General features: G+C 52.8%; 1 protein-coding gene across 3 annotated transcripts in view; it reads left to right on the top strand.

The window, feature by feature from the left end:
• Positions 1 to 21,476, top strand: part of VAC14 (VAC14 component of PIKFYVE complex) — a 198,139-nt gene that overhangs the window by 164,965 nt on the left and 11,698 nt on the right. For 2 of the 3 annotated variants that reach the window (XM_074968345.1, XM_074968346.1), the window contains 4 exons: positions 213 to 387; positions 4,819 to 4,937; positions 9,489 to 9,568; positions 20,504 to 20,654. In XM_074968345.1, coding sequence (XP_074824446.1) covers positions 213 to 387; positions 4,819 to 4,937; positions 9,489 to 9,568; positions 20,504 to 20,654 — 525 coding nt within the window. The remainder of the gene's footprint in view (positions 1 to 212; positions 388 to 4,818; positions 4,938 to 9,488; positions 9,569 to 20,503; positions 20,655 to 21,476) is intronic. The other variant, XM_074968347.1, reaches the window with a different exon arrangement.

A 21,476-nucleotide genomic window follows, 5' to 3' on the forward strand; every position in this document is an offset into this window, starting at 1 on the left:
GCTGGTTCTGAACACAGTACTGGAGGGGGCAGTGCTGTAATGGCCCTTGGGGAGCACTTGGATGTGACCAAATAGGTCTTTTCCATCCCCTATGTCTCTACACCACACAGGGGCACCTTCCGAGAGGGGTGTGGTGTATGGATCTGCTATTGTGGTCACAGACTGGAGTAAATAACCTTCTTTCTCCCTTTGTTTCTCTCTTTGACATACAGGCAGCTTTGTCTGCTTCTCAATGCAGAAAACATCTTCCACTCCATGGCAGACATCCTGCTGCGGGAAGAGGACCTCAAGTTTGCCTCGACTATGGTCCACACTCTCAACACAATATTGCTGACTTCCTCCGAGCTCTTCCAGCTGAGAAACCAGCTGAAGGACCTGAAGACCCCGGTATGTTGAACAGGAACGCTTCCTCATTAAACAGGCTCTCTCCACCTCTTACCCTCTGTGTGTGCACGTGACTGAGGCTGTCATGTACCCAGGGCCCCTACCAACCTTTGGGCAGAGTTGTCCCCTCAGGATGTAGGCTGGCATCGGACAGGTTTCTCGTGGAATGAATTAAGGGGCAAGACTAACTTTGGCTTTGGGGAAGGAGATACTGAGCCTTTTTCTCTGGCCAGTACGTAACCTCCGAGCCCCTTCGCTTCTCCTGTGTGTCTCGCTTGCTTGCCTCTTGGTGCCCTAAACAGAAGCCCCATCTTAAGACTTGCTGGTAAGGAGCTGCTCAGTATTTTGTCTGGTGTCTACCTTACACTCATGTTCCCCACAAGGTACGGTTGCAGGGCTAGTATTCAAGGAGGAAGAGAGCATCATACAAGGGTTAGGATTTGGGTCCGATTCTTCGTTTTACCATTGACAGTGTGGCCTTGGGAGTCCTCTAGCCCAGTGCTTCTCAAGCTATCTGATGCGGGGGACCGGCAACTTTTTTTCCCAATGTGCGCGCAGACCAGCAGCCGATGGCTCGCGGACCGGCACCGGTCCGTGGACCACCACTTGGAGTAGCACTGCTCTAATCTGCTCCTGACTCAGTTGATTTACTCTTGACTTGAGATTTCCGTGGTAGATGTTGAGGCTTAACAGTTGTACGGTGCTTTGAGGTCATAAGAACAGCGATAATGGGTCAGACCAATGGTCCATTTAGGCCAGTTTCCTGTCTTCCAACAGTGGCCAATGCCAGATGCCCCAGAGGCAATGAACAGAACAGGCAATCATCAGGCGATCTAGCCCTTGTTGTCCATTCCCAACTTCTGGCAGTCGGAGGCTTGGGGACGCCCAGAGCATGGGGTTGCATCCATGACCATCTTAGCTAATAGCCACTGATGGACCTAACCTCCATGAACTTGTCTAGTTCTTTTTTGAACTCATTCATGCTTTGGTCCTTCACAACCTCTCTTGGTAATGAGTTCCACAGGTTGACTGTGTGTTGTGTGAAGAAGTGCTTCCTTATGTTTGTATTAAACCTTCTGCCTATTAATTTCATTGGGTGACCTCTGGTTCTTGTGTTGTTTACCCCTTTACATAACTCTTATTTACTTTCTCCACACCAGTCATGATTTTATAGACCTCTATCATATCCCCCCTTAGTCGTCTGTTTTCTAAGGTGAACAGTCCCAGTCTTCTTAATCTCTCTTCACATGGAAGCTGTTCCATACCCTAATGATTTTTGTTGCCCCGCTCTGTACCATTTCCAGTTGTAATGTATCTTTTTCTGAGATGGGGACCAGAACTGCACTCAGTGTTCAAGGTGTGGGTGTACTACAGATTTATATAGTGGCATTATGATATTTTCTGTCGTCTTATCTATCCCCTTCCTAATGGTTCCTAACAGGCTGTTAACCCCTTCCAACCAAGGACAGAAAAGCTATCTGTGTGCAAAATGTAACCATTGTTCTTTGTTATTGCTTGAAAGAAAGATGGGTCCAAGAGCAGTGTGTGACTAGACCTGATTAATGTAGGGTCCGTATACTCATTTCCTCTCTCATTGGAAGCCATAATCCTCAGTAATGTGACAAACTGTTGCCAAGAAAGATGCTGATATCTCAGGGAAAAAATGGTCACTTGGTTTGGGACTGAGCAGTTAGGGGTAGTGTGTACCTGTCTTTGTACACTGCATCAGTGACGCCGGAAGAGAAAAGCAGGTTACTATGTCAAGGAAGCAGTGAATCCAGATTGAACATTGCAAGTTCCACTGAAGTCCAGTTTTGGACCTGCCCCAGTCTCCTGTGACTGGAATCTCTGTATTCAGTCTCTCCGCGGAGGAGTGGTTTTTCTTTTGGAATTCGATCTGTTTCCCCTTGCACACAACTTGTTCTGTATTCGGGTACTGCCTAGAGGCCTGAAACGAGATCAGGGCCCCGTTGTGCTGGTGCTGTGCAGACAGATACAGTACCTGTCCCAAAGAGCTTAGGATCTAAATAAATGACAATGGTGGGGAGAAATGGAGGTGCACTGAGACCAGCTGAGGTCCCATAGGAAGAATTGCAGAGCTCAATCGAATCTAGATCTCCCAAGCTCCAGACCAGTGCCTGGCTGTGGGACCCCCTCCCTCCCTAGGCTGGGTATTAAAGTTTCCCCAGTGGAAACTGGTGCCAGGGCCCTCTCTGCCAAGCTGGAGTGTGAATGTTTTTAATCGCTGGAGGCAAACGCCAATAGTGGTGCCTGGGGGGGCTTGGAGGCAGTTCCAAGTTTTGCAGCCCCCTCTTCTGAGGGGGTTTCTGGTGCACTCTGCTGAGCAGAGAGCAGCCTTTGTTGTGTAAGCTGATCCCATGGCACACGAGCCTTTCTCTCATGGATCCCCACAGCCGCTGGCACTCCTTAGCAGCTGACGTCTGCCCCCCAGCTCCCAAACCAGGCACGCTAGGAAGGGGACAGGTGATGGTGGTAGCATCACCCCATCACATTCCCTTCAAAGGCCTCTGCTTCAGCTGTTCATCCCTGAGAAGTTTGCAGTGCTCCCTGGGTCCCAAAGCAGCTGCTGCTGCCTGGGGAAATGAAGGCCCTGTGAGGCAGGGTGCAGAGATGATCTCTCCGGAAGCAGTTCTGGGGACTGAAAGGTGGAGAGCCTCCCCCAGTGCCAGCTGGAGACTCGACCCTGCACGGTCCCTATGTCCAGGACAGTGCCCCTAGCCTCAGCATTGGCTCCAGAGGCGGTGGGAGTGGGCGCTGCTGTGTGGTGGGGTCTGAGCAATAGCAAGGCCTGCCTGTGAGCGCGCTGAGCCTCTGCCCTTTGTGGAGGAAGCGTTAACGCTCTAACACAGCCGTAACGTTGCTCTGAAAGGAGACAGTTGCCCTGTAGCTCCCTGGGGGTGGGCTGCCTGGGAAGCTGACATCAGTTGAATTCTTTTCTAGACATCATCTGTTTTCCCAAGACTGCCCTGATTTCTTCAGCACTCCTGTTTTCTTGGTGTCTGAAGGGGCTGGCTAGCTCTAGCCTGGCAGCTCTCCATTCAGAGCCCTCCCCCCCCACCTTCTTGTTTGCCATTGGTCAGGTGAATGCACCTCCGAGACCTAGGTAAATAACCAGCACCTCTGCAGGGGGCATCAGTTCTGGGGACCTCGGTGTCACCCCTTCCCATTCCGAGGGCATCCTGCATACAGCGCTGGCATCCCCCTTTCTGTCCCGCTGCCAGTCTGGGGTGAGGTCTGTGTCTTGTCTCCCTGGCACTCAGTTCAGAGTTCTCCTTTGTAATCAGGCCTGTGTTGGTAGCCTTCAGATCCAGTCCTTGGGTGCGTCTTGCAGCTCGCCGCCCACACGCAGGAGCGCAGCAGGCTCTGTCAGCAGCCACTGTGCTCCTGCCTTTCATGTCTTTCAGTCTGTGTCAAGATGGTGCAGGCTTCTGCCATGCGCTCTGCTGCTCCAAGGGGTTCAGACGACTCCTCTGTGGGCCAGGGCAGAGAAGGAGCCGGCATGCCTCAACTTGTCTGCTGCAATAGGCAGCCTTCCCAAACCACTAACTGCTGAGGAGGACTATTGGCTATTTCTGCAGGGGGAAACACCCAAACAGATGTCTGCCCCTCCTTTCTACCCCTTGCTGTGCCTGTGGTCCCCACCTCACAGAGCTCTCCGGTTCCGCACAGAATAGCATCCACATGATGATGATACCAGAGTTAAGGGTCTGTCAGTTTCCTTCACAACCTCTTATTAGTTAGCTGTACAAATTCTCCCTGGCTTGAAACTTGGCAGAGAAGATCCCAGCCCAGGGGGGATTTCTTCCACTCCACCACAATTTTGGATAATACTGGGTAACTTGCACTGATATTTTACAGTCATAGAGCTCCCCTTACCCCAAAGAGCTTTCATATAACACAATTGAAATGCAGCCAGTGCTGGTGTGGAGGGCAGCAACCTAGTGCCACAATGCACAACAGTCTGCCAGCCATCCAGAGCAGGCCCTGTGTTCTTATAACAGCTGTATGAGGCCTGATTTCCAGTGTGCTCCACAAATGCTTGCATGAAAATGTATGAACAGTTGTGCATGAGTTTCACTGGCATTGACCACAGCTGTGCACAGTTATGGTAATTGCACATGCAAATAGCCAGGGAGCTGGAGATTGTCATTTGCATTTATAAATACCACAGCTTCATGCACTATTGCACAACTTAGGAGTTTATTGGTATGTTCAGAAGTCTGGAAATCTAGCCCTTACTATTGTTCCAGGGGAGCCGCAGAATCCAGATTTGGATGGATGCAGGGTTGAGTTGGCCTTGCTGAGCAGTGACCTTCTGGCTGCAGGCACTCTGTGTTTGGAACCTGAGGCTCTGCACACTATGCCACCCCTCCACCCATGGGTGTAACTCCTGATTGCTTTCTCTTCCCCCAGGAGAGTCGTAACCTGTTCTGCTGTCTCTACCGCTCCTGGTGCCACAACCCTGTGACGACCGTGTCCCTCTGCTTCCTCACCCAGAACTACAAACATGCTTACGACCTCATCCAGAAGTTGTATCCTTTTCAGAGCTGCCAGGGGTCTCTGAGGGAGTGGGCAGGGGAAGAGCAGGAGGGCAGCAGTGGTAACGTTATGTAGCCTAAACAGGGCAGCAGACCTGCCAAGCTGACTCTCCCTGGCTCACAAGGTCAGAGCTGAGGAGCCAGCCTTGCCTCTGTTTTCATAACAAACAGTGGTAGAGTTAAACAGCTGATTAAGGATGGTCCCTAACCAAGCCATTTGCTATCCCCTGGGCCAGGAGGGAACCTCGGTATATTGTATGCTTCATTGTGTAAGGGAACTGCCTCAAGGGCCTGAGTTCATTGCCTGCACCCACTCTTGCAAGAAGCCCAAATAATTCTGAAAAAGTCTGAAACTCTCCCCTCTGGTGTGGTACCCGCCACTGGGGCTTTTCAGACAAATAAAGGGGCATCTGCAAGTTGAGAGAGCAGCCAGTGCAATGAATTGGTTCAAAATTGCTCTGTGCTCATGACTAGGACAGCAGATAATTTTCTCCTTAGTCTTCCTGCTGTTGCCTGCTTGTGAAACCAGTTCTCTGTTCAACAGAGCACAGAGAAAGCAGTGAACTAACACCCCAGGCTCTCCCCTTTGGAGAGGAAGGATGGGCCTGTGGCTAGGGGACTAGCATGGGATTTTGGAGTTCTGAGTTGGACCAGCATCTTTCAGAATCTGTTGGAGATGGCCAGTGTCATGACAAGTAGTCTCCTGGACATGATGTGCACACATCACAACGACAGCCACTCTCTCCTTCATCCATCAGCTGTCTTTGCATGGCTCTCCCCAGGAAACAGGATGTGCTTTAAGAGCAGCCTCTAAGAAGGTGGCAGTCAGGGTTGGGTCAGCAGCACCATTTCCCTGTAAGCCGGGTGCAGAGAACGTCAGCTATTTGACTAGACGCTTCCAGCCAGGGGCCTCTGTTTGCCAGGACAGGTTGCTGTGAAGGACACGGCTCATGAGAGTTGTTCACACGGGCATACACTTGGCATCTCCTTTGAAGTCATCCACCGTTTCACCTTTTCTGGCTGCCATTATTTTCCCCTCCCTTCAGATGAGCTGGGAGCTCTAGCGAACAGCATTTTTGCCCTGTTCCATAATGGTTCTGAGCAGGGAGTTGTATGATGTGGCTATGAACTGCATTTTTCTTCCTGCTCCACAGTGGAGTGAATGACCTGATTGGTGACAGACTGCAGCAAAGATGTTGCTTCTGGGACAGCGGCTATGATGCCCCGGTAACCTCACCGTGAACAGGAAGCCAGTCTTCCACAGTTCCCAGTGACCCTAGTCTTTCTGGCTTACGTGGGACAGTGAGTGGAGTTGTGGGTCTGGGATCATCCCGAGGGGTGAGCGCCCGCTCTGAGGGGATGGCAGCACACACTACTGCACTTCTTGCTCTAAATGCAGCAGAAAGCACAAGCCCAAGCTCCTCTAGCCAGCAGGAGCTGGGAGCACAATGGTGAGCGCTCAAACCCTGCAGAGGGTGGGAACGTAGGGTTGCTAACTTTCTAATTGCACAAAACCGAACACCCTTGCCCCACCCCTTCTCTGAGGCCCCGTCACCCATTCACTCTAGTCCCCTCCCTCTGGGCTCGCTCTCCCGTGCCCTCACTCACTTTCACTGGGCAGGGGGTTCAGGTGCGGGAGGGGGTGGAGGCTCCAGCTGGAGGTGTGGGCTCTAGGGCGGAGCCAGGGATGAGGGGTTCAGGGTGCAAGAGGGGTCTTTGGGCTGGGGCCGGGAGTTGGGGTGCAGGAGGGATGAGGGCTCCAGCTGGGGGTGTGGGCTCTAGGGCAGAGCCAGGGATGAGGGGTTTGGGGTGCAGGAGGGGACTCTGGTCTGGGACCAAGGGGTTTGGAGTGTGGGAGGGAGCTCTGCTGGGATTGGGGTGTGGGCTCCGGGAGGGGTCTCAGGGCTGGAGCAGGGATGTGGGGTGCAGGCTCTGGGAGGGAGTTAGGGTGCGGGAGAGGGTTCTGACCTGGGGCAGGGGGTTGGAGTGTGGGGTACGGGAGGGGGCTCAGGGTTGGGGTATGGGTAGGGGTTCAGGGTCTGGGAGAGAATTACGGTGTGTGAGGGGGTTCCGACCTGGGGCAGGGAGTTCGCTTACCTCAGGCAGCTCCCCGTCAGTGGCGCAGTGGGGCTAAGGCAGGCTCCCTGCCCTGGCTCAGCACCGCTCCTGGCAGTGGCCTGCCTGTCCAGCTCCTAGGCAGAGGTTCACTCTCTGCACCCGCAGGCGCCGCCCCCACATCTCCCATTGGCCGCAGTTCCCAGCCTACGGGAGCTGCAGAGCCGGCGCTGTGGGAGGGGGCAGCATGCAGAGCTTCCCTGATGGCCCCTGCGGCCGCTTCCGGGGAGCTTGTGCAGAGCCAGGGTAGGGAGCCTGCCTTAGCCTCGCTGCGCCAGTCGGCCCCCCACCAGCTCAACCCTCATTACACAGGAGGCATCCCTTGCTGAGGGAGTGAGTGTAAAGGCCTTGGAAGCGTTTCCTTGACTGGGGCTGGATAGTTTCTCCCTTTGGTCTGTTTTTGTGGGTGCAGAGAGGAAAGTGCCTCAGGGCTGAGTACTGACCTTTATCTCCCCAGCAAGGAGCGCAGTGGCTGGGGAAGAGAAGGGTCCCTCCTCCTGTATCATTTGCGCTTCCATGCACCCACTCTGTAGGGTCCGTTTCTGCAGCTCATGCAGCTCTCAGAGGGGTCACCATTGTGACCTTAAAGCTCCACCATGCAATTCCCCACTGTTTCTTTTTCTATACCGGGGTATGAAGCTCAGTCCTGGGGGCCACCTAGGGAGGGCGAGGGCGAAGGCAGGAGTCTCCGGTCCCAGGCCCTTTGCTTGGAGGAGCCCCACACGGTGAGCAGCTGATGGCCTTGTGCCAGCTGGCTGATGTCACTGACCCTCCTCTCTCCTGCTCCTGATCCCACATGCACCCTGGGAGCCATGTGCCCCCCCCCCCCCCCCCCCCAGCTGCTGCTATGACAGATGGCTTGTGGCTCGTGCGCTGCGTTCCTAGTGCTGATGCTTGCAATGCTATTAATTAATATTACAGTAGCACCTATTGCTAGGTGTCGTATAAAGAGTCACTGCCCTAAAGAGTGTTTACGCCAAGCAGTGGAGACCCCGACACATCCCCAGGGCAGCCTGTCTGTCCTTAGAGCGTTGGCTGTGCCATAGAAACACCCTGTGGCAGCTTGGGGGTTGGTCCATTTGTGTTATAACGTGCGGGAGGGGGAGTCTCCCTCCATGCGGACAGAAAACAAGCATTGTCCTGGTTGGATCTGAACCAGGGTTAATCATGGCCGTTCCTGCAGTAGAGGTGGGGCCTATGGGCTCATGCTCTGTCTGCTGCTTTATTTCCGTTTTCAGCACAAGTGTGATCCAGCTGTCCCCCTTCCTCTGAGATTCTCGGCTCGCCTTGGCCTCTGTTGTTAGTGAAGCTGAGTGTTTCTGCGCTTGATTCCTTGGTTTATTTGGCCGGCTCATCCAGAGCCTCAAAAATGCTTCCTTGTTTAGCAAGCCCAGGGCAGAGACAGCAGCTGAGGGCTCTGCTGGCGGGACCCAGACCAGTTTTCTGTGGTTCTCCGGTAGTTCCATTGACATCACTGTTTATGTTGAGCATAATGATTATTTCCATGTGCCAGCAAAACATGAAACTCCCGAAGTACATTTCCCTAAGCACTGGCTTGATAGTGATCTATGTGATCCCCTCTGCTGTGCACTAGAATTCATCTTAGGAGATGGGAACGTTTTGGATTGGTGCCGCGAGAGCCCTGCGCTGGCTGCAAGGGGAGGCTGTGTCACAGTGCTAATGGTAACACTCGCTCTCCTTATGGAGAGCGTCTCGCAGCTGCCTCTGTGGCCCACATTTGATAAACCCACCGCTGGCTTGAAGGGCAGCCTGACTCTCTGAGGTCTTGGAAAGACTCTTGGTTTAAAGAGCTGAGACTCTTAAATTCTAGGCCACCTCCTTGCAGCTTCCTTCAGCCTCCTACTTTGAGCCACTGCCTAATCATGTACCCTCCCCTCCCCCAGGATACATTTCTCATTTGTTGTGCAGCTTCCTGAAGGAACCAGCTGTTTGCAGCTTGCTGGTATGGGTGGATAGGCGGTGAACGGAGCAGTTACATTGAAGTAGGAGCTCAGGGAGGGGTTGTTAGAGCAGAAACCCAAATAAGCCAGAGAGAGAGAGAGAGAGAGAGAGACACACAGACACAGTAATATTTTACTGCCCATATGTGGAAAACACTCGGTCACATTTCCAGATCAGCACTTACATGCACCCAGCCTGGTAATTCTGTGCACACACTGGTTGCTGGGCAGTGATTTCCCAGCTGCCTCTGCAGATGCATGTGTGATGGGTACAGCTCCACGTCGTTTTGGAAACCTGACTCTGATGTGCAGTGCCACCCCAGCAGATATGCAGTAATTGGTCGCATGGAAGAGAGAAGCGGGGGGTAATCTGCACTGCATCTTATCTGCTGGCTACTTAAACTGTGGTCAGCGGTGACCAAGGATGCTCCTCTTTTTTCAGTGGAATTTCCTTAACAGACATGTCCAGCGGGGACCTGGAGGTCACAGTGGATTTCCTAACTGAGGTAGACAAGCTGGTGCAGCTCATCGAGTGTCCAATTTTCACGTGTAAGGATCATATGGAGCCCTTCCATAATTTGCTTTCTAGTAGCAGAGCATGTGTACATGTGTGGGGGAAGGAGCGCCCGGTGCATGTGGTGTGTTTGCTTGCTCAGGCTCCCTGGGCATGTCCCCTCCCTGCTGCTTCATCACAAGTGGCAGCTCTACACAAATAAATAGAGCAGAAGTTATGAGACTTTTTGCTGTGAGCGGTGTGAGACCTCCAGTAGAACAGTCCATCAGGGACACGCTGGATCACTGCAGCGCAGAGGGAGGGTGCTCCGAATGTAGGTTAACAGTACTAAGCGCATTGGCACTGAACAAAGAGATGGAAAGAACAGAGGGAACCCATTTCAAAGGAGCCTCTTAGATTCACGTGTGTGGCTTCTGCACGTAGTCTGTGTATATGTGATGCTGCTCAGGGCAGTGGCATGGGAAAGCTGCTCCCTGTCTCTGCGCGAAGATACATGGATGGAGAGATTGAGAACATTATAGTGCAGTGGCAGCTCTGCTGTTGTGTTTGTCTCTTCTAAGCGCTCTAAATCCACTTGCTGATGCAGGTAGTCTCAAAATTTGCTGTGCCTCGTGGGAACGTGGGGTAAGGTTAATGGTCCAAATTTGGAGTCATCTAAGCAAGGGGTTCCTGGGATCCACCCCCCCCCCCCCCCCCAAAATCATGTTACTAAAATCACCTGGTTTTTGTGTTTTGTGCACACCTGGGGCTCAGACTATGACTCTGATTATCTCCAAACTGATCTCAGCCACACAGGATTGAGTTTGGCTAGTGCATGGCCCCCACTGCTCCTTGGGGAGGATGGCAGATTTATATTGAAGGTATTCAGGGTTAAGTTAATGGACTCCAGGTTGGCATGTTGGTAGCTTGAGCCAAAGACAATGAAATGTTCATGTACAGCAAGCCGAGGGCTCGGTTCAGAGCCAAAGGATTTCCAGGTAGTGTATTGTCATGAGAACTGTGTGGCTCAAGAAGACGTGCTGCGGTCATTGAACCTCAGCTGTGCCCGTGTACTGTGGGTTCGTGCCCTACCTTTAGCAGCTTCCACAGAATGTAAGTTATGCGTGTCCCTTGCTGTCCGCCTGCTCCTAGGAGAAGTTTTGCTCAGAGACCAAAATTTCTGGTTTGAGCGATATTTTAAAGGGCTCTAAAATCCACATGCAGACTCTGATTGACAAGTGTTGTCGAGGAAACGAGCATTAATAGAATAAAGAAAAGATACGACTCTAGGAATTGTGTAGTCATCCTGATCAATGGGACCGAGTGTGATCAGAGGAAAGCAAATAGCTGGTGTTCTTCGAGTTGTGTTGCTTATGTCCATTCCATTGTAGGTGTGTGCGCTCGCCACATGCATCGGTGCTGGAAGTTTTTCCCTCAGTGGTATCTGTAGGGGACCAGCTCTGGTGCCCTCTGGAGCGGCACACGAATGCCATGGAATAAGGGGCACTGCCAGCTCTCTTTTTCCCCCCCCCACCCCCCCCAGTTCATTCTTGCCAGAAACTCAGACACTGGGGAAGGAGGTCATGGAATGGACATGAGCAACACATCCCAAAGAACACCAGTTACGGAAACGGGTAACTGTCTTTTCCAGTCAGATGGACTGGCTCAGCCAGCAGATTTCTTTTGCCCCTCCTGTCTAAGAGACCCAGAGAGCAGAAGGCTGCTGAGTTACTCCAACTGCTTTCTGCAGCCCTTGGACCAACCTGATACTGCTTAACTTCCAAGTTGTGTTGTGATCTCAGCACAAGGGGATGTGGCTGCAAGGCGCAACATGTAACAGCCTCACTAGGATGGGAAGCCCCTGAGGTGATGGACAAAGTTACTCACTGCAGAAAACAGCTGTCACAGTGGACGCAGAGTGAGGGCTCAGCTTCGCAGAGTACCTATCTGAAATTCAAGCTGGCCCAAGGCACAGTATTACACATTCCTGCTTGGGACCTCCTGGGCTGCTGGAGTCATGCGGGTACACTGGAATCTCCGCTTTCATTTAAAAACCAAGACAGTTTCTAGCCCTCATGAGTGGGAAGAAAAGCTTGAAAATGTGACCTGAGTGTAACCAATGCAGCAACGTCTGCCTGCGTCTGCAGAGAGCCTGAAAGAATTGCTCAGAGAATGATGAACTGTCCCATACTTCTCAGTGGGGTGCCAACTCCAAGGCCTACTGCTCTGAGAGCAGTCCCACTTACCCCACCCCAGAAGAGGACTCCATATGTGGCAGGAGACGAGTGCAGCAGACCTGCCCTTGTCCCCCCTCATCAGATACACTTGGCTGCTCAGGTGAGTGTGGGGGGTGCTCGGTACTGCTCCTAATGGGAAGGATGCCCAGCAGCTTCTGCTGCCCCAGTAGTCGGTAAGGAGACCCCATGCAGCTGCTGCTGAGTGAGGGGTGGGGCTGTAGCGGTGGCATGGTGGGCTTTAGTCCAGCCCTGCTCCAGAGAGGATGACAATGTCCCGGAGCATGTGCACATATGGTATCGCCAACCCCCAACTTACACAGATCTGGAGTCAGGCCCCCAAAGATCATGAGGTTGGCTTAAAATCGTGACATGTAAAAGCAGGTAATTTGGGCTTGGTCCTTCCTTTTGTGGTCCGAGCTGGTCAGGTGCACGTGAGACTCATGGTCAAGCTTTTCTCTGCAACCATGAGGCTAGAAACTTTTCTTTTAATTGAAAACTGAGTCTTGCATAATCACGACTCCAGGAGCTGGGACTCCGAGTGGAACCTTGGATACCACCTGAATTGGCAACACTGCAATGCTGGAGCTGTGACCACGCTCCTGACACACCCAGCAGCAGCTGCTCAGGAAGGGTGGCAGGCAGCGTAAAGGGACCAGAGAGCCTGTGTGGCAAACTTCAGTGGTGGTAAGTTTGGGGGGGGGGGGAGGATAGTGAATTGGGTGATGGGCAAGGGGCCTGTGCCAAGCTGCAGTTACCGACGCCCTGTGGGGCACAGGAGTTGAGCTGTCGGTGCCCTCTCCATGTCCTGGTGTTCATGTGTGTCAAGCAGCAGTGGCTGTCGGTTTGGAGGATCCCTGTCCCGATTCTGGGTGGTGCTATCACATGATCCCAGTGCCATGTAGGAGACAGGCTCTTGACCATGTTAAATCTTGTGACACTTCACACAGCAACTGCAGACGGCAACTTGACCAGGGCATGCTCATCCGTCCGGGGTGAGTGGGAGCCCCCAGCCATGGGCCTTCCCTGCTTTTGGCGCACTCGCTTGGAATGCTTACCCCGGCTGACTCGTACCCCGCTGCTCCGCTCCATCGCTCAAGCCGTGCAGCAGCATGAGCGGCCCTCTGATTTCAGCTGCCTGTGCCATTGGTCCAGTTCCGCCTAGATCAGTGGGACAGGTCAGCAGGATCTGCAGAGTGAGGAACATGTGACTTGTGACAGGCACTTTCCTTAGGTGCTCAGAGCCGAGAGGCAGGACTGCCTGATGTAGCTATGCTTGTGATGTGAGATGGGAGAGAAGGAAACCTGTCCCAAAGGGCCTAGCTTGACCCAGTCCCTAGCATCTCGGGCTGCACCTTACAAGGGTTGGTAGCACAGTGCATCTGCTTCTCTCTCAAGCAGTGCGTGCAGATTCATTGCACGGAGCTGTCGTGCACTAGGAGAGTGCCTTAAAATGAGCTGGGCTGAGGTCCCCCCGACCACCTCATCACAGCTGGCACCGGGTTGGCTGCCCTGTTCTGTGGGTAGTGATTGCTTTGAGCTTGTTCTCCTGCCCACTTCTCTCCTTGAGCAGCGAATGGAGTCAAACTTTAAGCTCCATTTCACGTCCCTAGTGCGACTGTTGGCTCGTGGTGCTGCATGATGAGAGGGTGCAAATGAGGCGAAGTTGCTGGCTCTCCACAGGAGAGTTTGGTGTTCTTGGGACATGGATGCTCTTTTACCAGCTCCATTGAACAGCCAGGGTCGGGCGTCACAGCTGAATACACCTCCCTTCATAGAAGGCAATTAGATTAGTCAGGCATGACTTTCCCTTGGTGAATCCATGCTGACTGTTCCTGATCCCTTTCCTCTCGTCTAAGTGCTTCAGAACTGATTCCTTGAGGACATGCTCCATGATTTTTCCGGGGACTGAGGTGAGGCTGACAGGCCTGTAGTTCCCAGGATCCTCCTTCTTCCCTTTTTTAAAGATTGGCACTACATTAGCCTTTTTCCAGTGTTCCGGGACTTCCCCGATCGCCACGAGTTTTCAGAAATAATGGCCAATGGCTCTGCAATCACATCCGCCAGTTCCTTTAGCACTCTCGGATGCAGAGCATCTAGCCCCATGGACTTGTGCATGTCCAGTTTTTCTAAATAGTCCCGAACCACTTCTTCCTTCACAGAGGGCTGGCCACCTCCTCCCCATGCTGTGCTGCCCAGTGCAGTAGTCTGGGAGCTGACCTTGTTCGTGAAGACAGAGGCAAAAAAAGCATTGAGTACGTTAGCTTTTTCCACATCCTCTGTCACTAGGTTGCCTACCTCATTCAGTAAGGGGCCCACACTTTCCTTGGCTTTCTTCTTATTGCCAACATACCTGTCCCAGTGTTGGGTGGCCTTCAAGATGATCTCCTGCCGGAGCCCCTGGGTCCATCTCCTCCTTTATCCCTGTCTCTCACGGTCTTTGTTCTGAAATCTTGCAGCATCCCAGCCTGTTACCATGGAAATTCCTGAAATGCTACAAGCCCAGGACTGCAGGGCTGGCATAGAGTGAGGAGGGGGAAGAGGTGGTCTTGGTTGGTTCTCTGGTAACTGGGCAGAGTAATTGAGATGGGAATGGGTTAAATTAAAGGTGGAAAGTACATGCACTTCTGTAAGCCCTCCCGCTACAGTGAGCCTTGCTGATGTTGCCTGAGCTCTGGGGTCACCAGGTGGCTGCCTGCCCCTGAGATGTCAGCTCAGATGTACTGCTGGGGAACCAGCTAACATCAGGTGGGAAATGCCTGGCCCTGGGCTGGGAGGGGAGGGACTCTCCAGCCCTCCCTCCCTTGGGTCTCTCTCCAAGAGCAGTTTTCCAAGAGCTCTGAGAGCCTGCACATGAGCACTGCGGAGAGCTGGCAGGGCTGGGCAGGGAGAGTCCATTTCCATGAGGCAGACACAGAAATGTTAGTGCCATAGCTCTGACCCCTTTCAGGAGGGAGGCTCATTAACAGAGTAGGTGGGTGGGGAGAGATGATTGGAAGGGCTTCCCATGCAGAGATCTCAAAGCACTTTACAAAGGTGGGTCTGTGTCCTCATCATTTTACCAATGGGGAAGCAGGGGCCTGGAAGGGCAGTGATTTAGCCAGTTCAGCAGGGGAGCCAGGACTACGACTAGCATAGATATACTGCAGGGAGTGACGTGCAAGAAATACAGTGGGCAGCAGGTCTCCAACTCGCATTCACGCTCATGAGTAAGGATTGCTCTTCAGATCCAACTCTCTTCCTGCCTGTAGCTAGATCTGTAGGTCAGAAAAAGGTTAGTGACAGGAAAACCAATCAGCATTGGACATGGGTGGTGTTCATTGTGATGCTGGCAGGGCAGGTGCTGGCTCATGCCCAGGTCCCCATGTCTCATCTGAACAATGACAAATACAGAGCTGTGACCGATCTGGCTCGCTTGTGTGTTAGTGTTGTTGAAATAGGTGCTGGAATTCTAAGTATGTTTTAGTGTTTATGGAATGATTGTAAATTGCTGCCTGCGTTAATCTCACTTCTAGCATCCGTATCCCATACTGCAAGGTAATGCGTGTGCATTGTAAGCGTCTGTGACTGTAGCTCACCAGACGGGGGAGAGCCACTAACGAGTGTGGCGTGCTGGTCTCCAGCAGAAGGTGTTAGCTCCTGCCCAGCGACACCAGGGGGACTAGTGTGGAATCTTAAAGAGGGCAAAAGACTGTTGTTTACTTTCCCCAGCCCGTGAAGATGGGAGGAATTCACTTGCATGAGTCATCAGTTGAGTTTGCAGTTCTGAGCAGAAAGGGGGAAGGGAATAAAAACCCCTGTCAAGGAGGAAAGGTATCTTTATGCTGCTTGGACTCCGGGGGTGCAAGGATTACCAGGCATAAGCAAAAGATCCCCCGTGCTTAGTCTGGGTCATCCCTAAAGGACAGGTAGCATTTCCTTAGTATAGAAGCATCTGTTTCATTTTGAAACTTAAGATTGGAACTCATTGGTGTATATGGTAGCCTGCTTTAACCTTGTCAATAACTCTTCTTTCTGTTTCTTAGTTAGTACATCTTTAGAGAGTTTGTTATAGGACTGGCTACAGTGTTGTCTTTGTGTGAAATCTAAGGTGCAATTGAGCTGGGGTAAGTGGCTGGTCCTTTAGACCTGGGAGTAACCTGAATATTGCTGTGATCCTGGTGTAAGGGGCCATCTATGGCAAAGGCAGGCTTGCCTAGTGGCAGGACAGATCGGAGTGCCCGAGGGGCTGTCTGTGGCTCCCTGTTGGGACAGTTATCGTGCCCGAGGAGTATGAACGTGACAAGTGGCTGGTGAAATCTAAGGCTAGAACTCCCCGCCAGCGGGGCTGTGGCCACAGCCCAGGACTCTGCCCAGAGGTTGGTACTCGGGCTCTTGAGTCGCTGCAGCACAGCGTGGCACTCAGAAATGCTGCTCACATTCTTGTTGTTGTTGAAGAATCGAAGTGCTGGTTTCTTCTTCACTCCGCCGCTGTTCTGTCTGTGTCTTGTAGCTTGTGCTATGCAGTAACTAGGAAGGGCTGTGCCATGTTCACAGCTGGCGAGGCTTTGGGGTAGGCCTGGAGGTGTTTCTTCCATTCCAAAAGAATCTGTGTTGATGGCACAAGCCACCTAGCCCTCTGCAGGATTTCTGCACTCAATTTTTTCTAATGCAGGTGGTGGCAGTTGTAATCCCTGCAGGGGTTGCTTGATTTCGACACGTGTGCGTGCTGTTCCTCTTCAGCACCCGCTCTGGGAAATCCAGGGTGCCGTGCTATTCAGAAAAGCGCTACGGCAAATGGCATCATGCAGTACCGTGTCTGGGGTGTCTCGCTGCCTCCCGATCAAATCAGACGTGCCCAGTGTATAAGAAGGATGGCTTTCCCTAAGTGCTGGAGCTGCAATCTGGGCTGGAATCTGAGAGTCAAGCTAAGTGCGTAGAGCTTCTCTACACATGCAGTTATTCTGGAACAGCTATTGCACCTTTAAATTCACAGCATATCTGAAGGATAGACAAGCCCTTAGTCTGGTGCCTCATACATGGCTGCAAGCTTACCTTCCTGTCACCTGTGCTCCTGCTTCCGGCCATCGGATGGCAAAATCCATGAAAGTTCGTATGTACTGCTTTCCTTTGGGTGTCTTTTTCGGAAAAGGACTCAGAATATCCACAGCTACTCGCTGAAATGGAACCTCAGTGGTGGGGAGTGGCTGGAGAGGGGCTTTGACCTGGTCTTGGGGTTTTCCCATTCTTTGGCATTCCTCACAAGACTGGACATAGGTAGAAACATCCTTGCCCATTCCCTCCCAGTGGAATGACCCCCCCAAACGGTCTTTGGTCCTGTTCACCCCAGCATGGCCACTAGGATGATCGTGGGCTAAGCTCAAGAGCTTGACCCGGTACTTAGTTGGAACTACCAACTGTCTCTGAGGATCCCAGTCTTCCTGGTGTCCATCAGAAAGAGTTTCCTTGTATAAAAGTCCTCTTTCTACAACAAACCTGGATCGATTAGAAGAGCTGAGAGGCGGTGGGTTGCTCCATGCCGCCGTCCAAGCTCTCTGGAGGCTTTCGTCTGCTTCCTGTTCGATCTGGAACTGTTCCCTTGATGCTGAAGACATCAGTTCCTCATTGGATTGTGGACCTAGGCTTGGTCCCTCTGGAAGCGATGCAGATGATAGCGCTGTTTCTGTTGACTGTGAACCGCTCTCTGCTGGTGCACTATGTTGGGGTTCAGGCTCCGGCTGAGTCTCTTATGTAGGGTTATCTGCTGGTGCAGGTTCGGTGGGGCCCTCTGGTGTTGGGGTTGCAAGTACTGGATTCAGTGCTGGCAATGGGTCTGGTGCTGGTTGTTCCGCTGGTTCCAGTTCTGGGACTGGCTCTGTCTGGGTCTCTGGGACTGGATCCACTACTGCTGTTGCTGACGTTGGCCTGGGGTCCGGGTCCATCACCTCTGACCGGGTCCTGGTAGAAGTCTCCAGAACAGAGCTAGGCGTGACGGCTTGTTTAGCCTGGCTGCGGGTGACCATTCCCACCCGCTTGGCTAGCTTCACATGATTGGCCAAGTCTTCCCCCAACAGCATGGGGATGGGATAATCATCATAGACTGCAAAAGTCCACGTTCCTGACCAGCCCTTGTACTAAACCAGCAACTTGGCTGTAGGCAAGTCAAAAGAGTTTGACTTGAAGGGTTGAATCATCACTTGGATCTCTGGGTCGATTAAATTGGGGTCCGCTAAGGAAGCATGGATAGCCCTCACTTGTGCTCCGGTGTCCCTCCACGCGGTGACCTTCTTCCTGCCCACACTCAGTTTCCCTCCGCTCCGAGGGTATCTGGGAGGCATCTGGGCCTGAAGACCTCTGGTGTGATTCCAGTGCAATGAACTGTAATCTGTTGGGGTTCTTGGGGCAGTTGGCCTTTACATGCCCTGGCTCATTACATTTAAAACATCGTCCAGCTGACGGGTCACTGGGGCGAGGTGGGTTGCTGGAGAACGGTGTGGCGGGACGATAAGGTGTCTGGACTGTTCCTTGGGGGTGTAGTTGGGGCCTTGGGCTGCCCCCGGTAGTAGGGTGTGGTCTAAGGTTGTCCCTTCTGGTCTCCGCTCCAACTGCGACCAGGATTGTTCCTCTCTCCTCCCTCCACCCGTTTTGTTCCATTTTGCCCCTTCTGATATTCGCCCCAACTGCTACTAGTTTTTTTCTTTTCTGCCACCTCCACCCATTTGGCTCCAATCTCCCCTGCCTCGATTACAGTTGTGGGCTTCCCATCTAGGATGTATCTTTCTATTTCCTCAGGAATACCCTGTAAGAGCTGTTCCATTTGCATTAGGAAGGGCAACTCTTCTGGAGATTTAACACTTGCTTCTGATATCCAGGAATCCCAATGTTTCACAATGCGGTAGGCATGTCGGGTAAATGACACGTCTGGTTTCCACCTTAGGGCTCTGAACCACCGACGGGAATGCTCGGGTGTTAGCCCCATTCTGACTCTCGCCTGGGTTTTAAACAGTTCATACTGGTTCATGTATTCCTTAGGCATTTCAGCCGCCACCTCAGCTAAGGGTCCACTGAGCTGCAGCCTCAGCTCTACCATGTATTGGTCTGTAGAGATGCTGTACCCAAGGCAGGCCCTTTCAAAGTTTTCTAAGAAGGCCCCGGTATCATCGCCTGCCTTGTAGGTGGGGAACTTCCTGGGATGTGAAGCGGTACCTGGAGAAGGATTGCTAGGGTTTGTTGGTATATTCTGCTGAGCCTTTATCTTCTCCATCTCCAGTGCATGATTCCTCTCTTTTTCCTTTTCCTCCAGTTCTTTTTTCCTTGCCTCCATAGCTCTCCTGTGGGCAGCCTCTTGGGTTTTTTCTGCCTCTTTCGCTGCCTCCAGTTTTCTCCTCGGCATGCTTCCTTTCAGGTGAGGCCACGCCTGGAGTATTGCATTCAGTTTTGGTCCCTCCACTACAGAAGTGATGTGAACAAATTAGAGAGTCCAGTAGAGAGCAACGCAAATGATTAGGGGGCTGGAGCACATGACTTATGAGGAGCGGCTGAGGGAACTGGGGTTATTTAGTCTGCAGAAGAGAAGAGTGAGGGAGGATTTGATAGCAGCCTTCGACTACCTGAAGGGGGGTTCCAAAGAGGAAGGAGCTAGGCTGTTCTCAGTGGTGGCAGATGACTGACAACAAGAAGCAATGGTCTCAAGTTGCAGTGGGGGAGGTCTAGGTTGGATATTAGGAAACACTATTCACTAGGAGGGTGGTGAAGCACGGGAATGGGTTACCTAGGGAGGGGGTGGAATCTCCATCCTTAGAGGTTTTTAAGGCCCGGCTTGACAAAGGCCTGGCTGGGATGATTTAGTTGGGGATTGGTCCTGCTTTGAGCAGGGGGTTGGACTAGATACCTCCTGAGGTCCCTTCCAACCCTGATATTCTGTGATTCTGACTGAATACAGCAAGGAGTAAATCTGTGGAATAGAAAAGAGCTGCTTTGCAATGTAGAACTACATCTTAAACTGGATATTTTGTGAGCAACCTGTTGGCAAGGTGGTGAAGGGATGTGCAGCCAGGGGTGGCCTAGAAAGGAAATGGCAAAGGGAAACCATCCAATCAACTGACTCTGGTAGATTTTGCTTCCCAAAGCAAAAAGGAGAGGGGTCTGTGAGCTGCAGACCCCCATCCTTGGCCTGGGTTCATTGGCAGGGCTGTGGCAGGACTCCTTCTGCAGTTGGTGCAGGAATCCAAATTCAGGCTGTGCCTGAGAAATGCCATCACATCCATGCAGAGACACTGCAGCAGGAGCTGGGGAAGGTGGCAGGCCTGCAGGTCAGGGACAAAAGCAGTGGATTAGAGGGGTGCCATTGTGCCAGCCCAGTGACCTAGAAAGGAGCATGTCTTCCTGACTCAGATCAGGTGTACTGCTTCTGGAAGCACAGATGCTTAGCAGTGGGGGAGGGTGGGTAGCGCACAAAGCCTCTGACCGAAGTTGCCGTGGCATTAGGGGTGTTGGAAGGGGACTCCCGCCCATCACCCCTGGGTGTTGAAAGCAGTCTTTGGGGTAGAGAATAATGGGACCTTGCGGGGTTGTGCTTGCCAGGCCCTCTGAAAGCAGATGAGTGCATGGCACCCAGGAGGTGCTTTCCTGGGCCAGCTGGGAAAAGTTTGGGGTGGTTTGTAAAGAACGACCCGGATCTCTCTCTGAACCCATGCAGAGGGTTTGGTGGGGGGATCTGGCTGCCAGATGGACTGATTGTTTTCACCTCCATTGATTGCCTGTCTATTCTGGCCACAGATCTGCGTCTGCAGCTGCTGGATGTGAAGAATAACCCCTACTTGATCAAGGCTCTCTACGGGCTGCTGATGCTTCTGCCTCAGAGCAGTGCCTTCCAGCTCCTCTCCCACCGTCTGCAGTGCGTGCCCAACCCCGAGCTCCTGCAGACCACGTGAGTGACACCAGCTGGGGGAGTAACTCCTTCCCCTTTCAGTGCGGCCCTGATACCGTCACAGGGAGGCTGGGACTCCAGCCCCCTGCAGAGACTGCCCTGACCTACAGTGCCTGAAGCACTAGAGGCACTGGGAGCACATGCTGTCCTCTTGCGTTCCTGCCAGCCATGTATGCGGTATCCTCAGGGAACGGGCACAGCCCATGTTGGTCCTAACCCTAGAACTCCCAATATGATATGCGCCTGGCTTGGCGGTGTCCCTTATGAAGGCCCAGTCCTGCAGGTGCTGAGCCGCCTCCACTCCTTCAGTGATGCAGCATGGGCTTGGGCCCTCGCAAGTGTAGGGTGTAGGGTGCGGGGAGGTCGAAGGGCAATCCTGATGAGGAAGAATAGTGACATCGGGGGGGGGGAGTGAACTGTGCTCCGTTGTGGAGTGGTGACCTATGCACGGGACACAGCTAATTGTATTTAGCGTGGCTGCCCTTATCTTTATTACAAAGCCATGACCTGTCGGGATCGAAGGGCCTGAGACTTGGCTGCTTGCATCAAGATGGAGCAATGCATGCTGGGACTTCATGGGCTCAAGATGCCACCTCTGCAGTCGTAGTTGGAGAGAGACATGGGCAGGGGTTCGTAGCAGAGCAGTGGCTGCGACTCTCACCCTCCGGTAACATCACTGAGGTGCCAGGGCACCTCTGCCTTCTGCAGCAGTCGAGGGCTGCAGAGCAGCCTGCAGAGCATATACGTGCAGGGCTCTGGAGCATTAAGGCCTATGAGCCGTTTGGCAGGCCAGGCCGGACCCCTTCTCTGTGCGAGCAGCAG

The sequence above is a fragment of the Natator depressus genome, chromosome 12 (assembly GCF_965152275.1).
Source record: "Natator depressus isolate rNatDep1 chromosome 12, rNatDep2.hap1, whole genome shotgun sequence".
In the NCBI taxonomy this organism is placed as follows: domain Eukaryota; kingdom Metazoa; phylum Chordata; order Testudines; family Cheloniidae; genus Natator; species Natator depressus.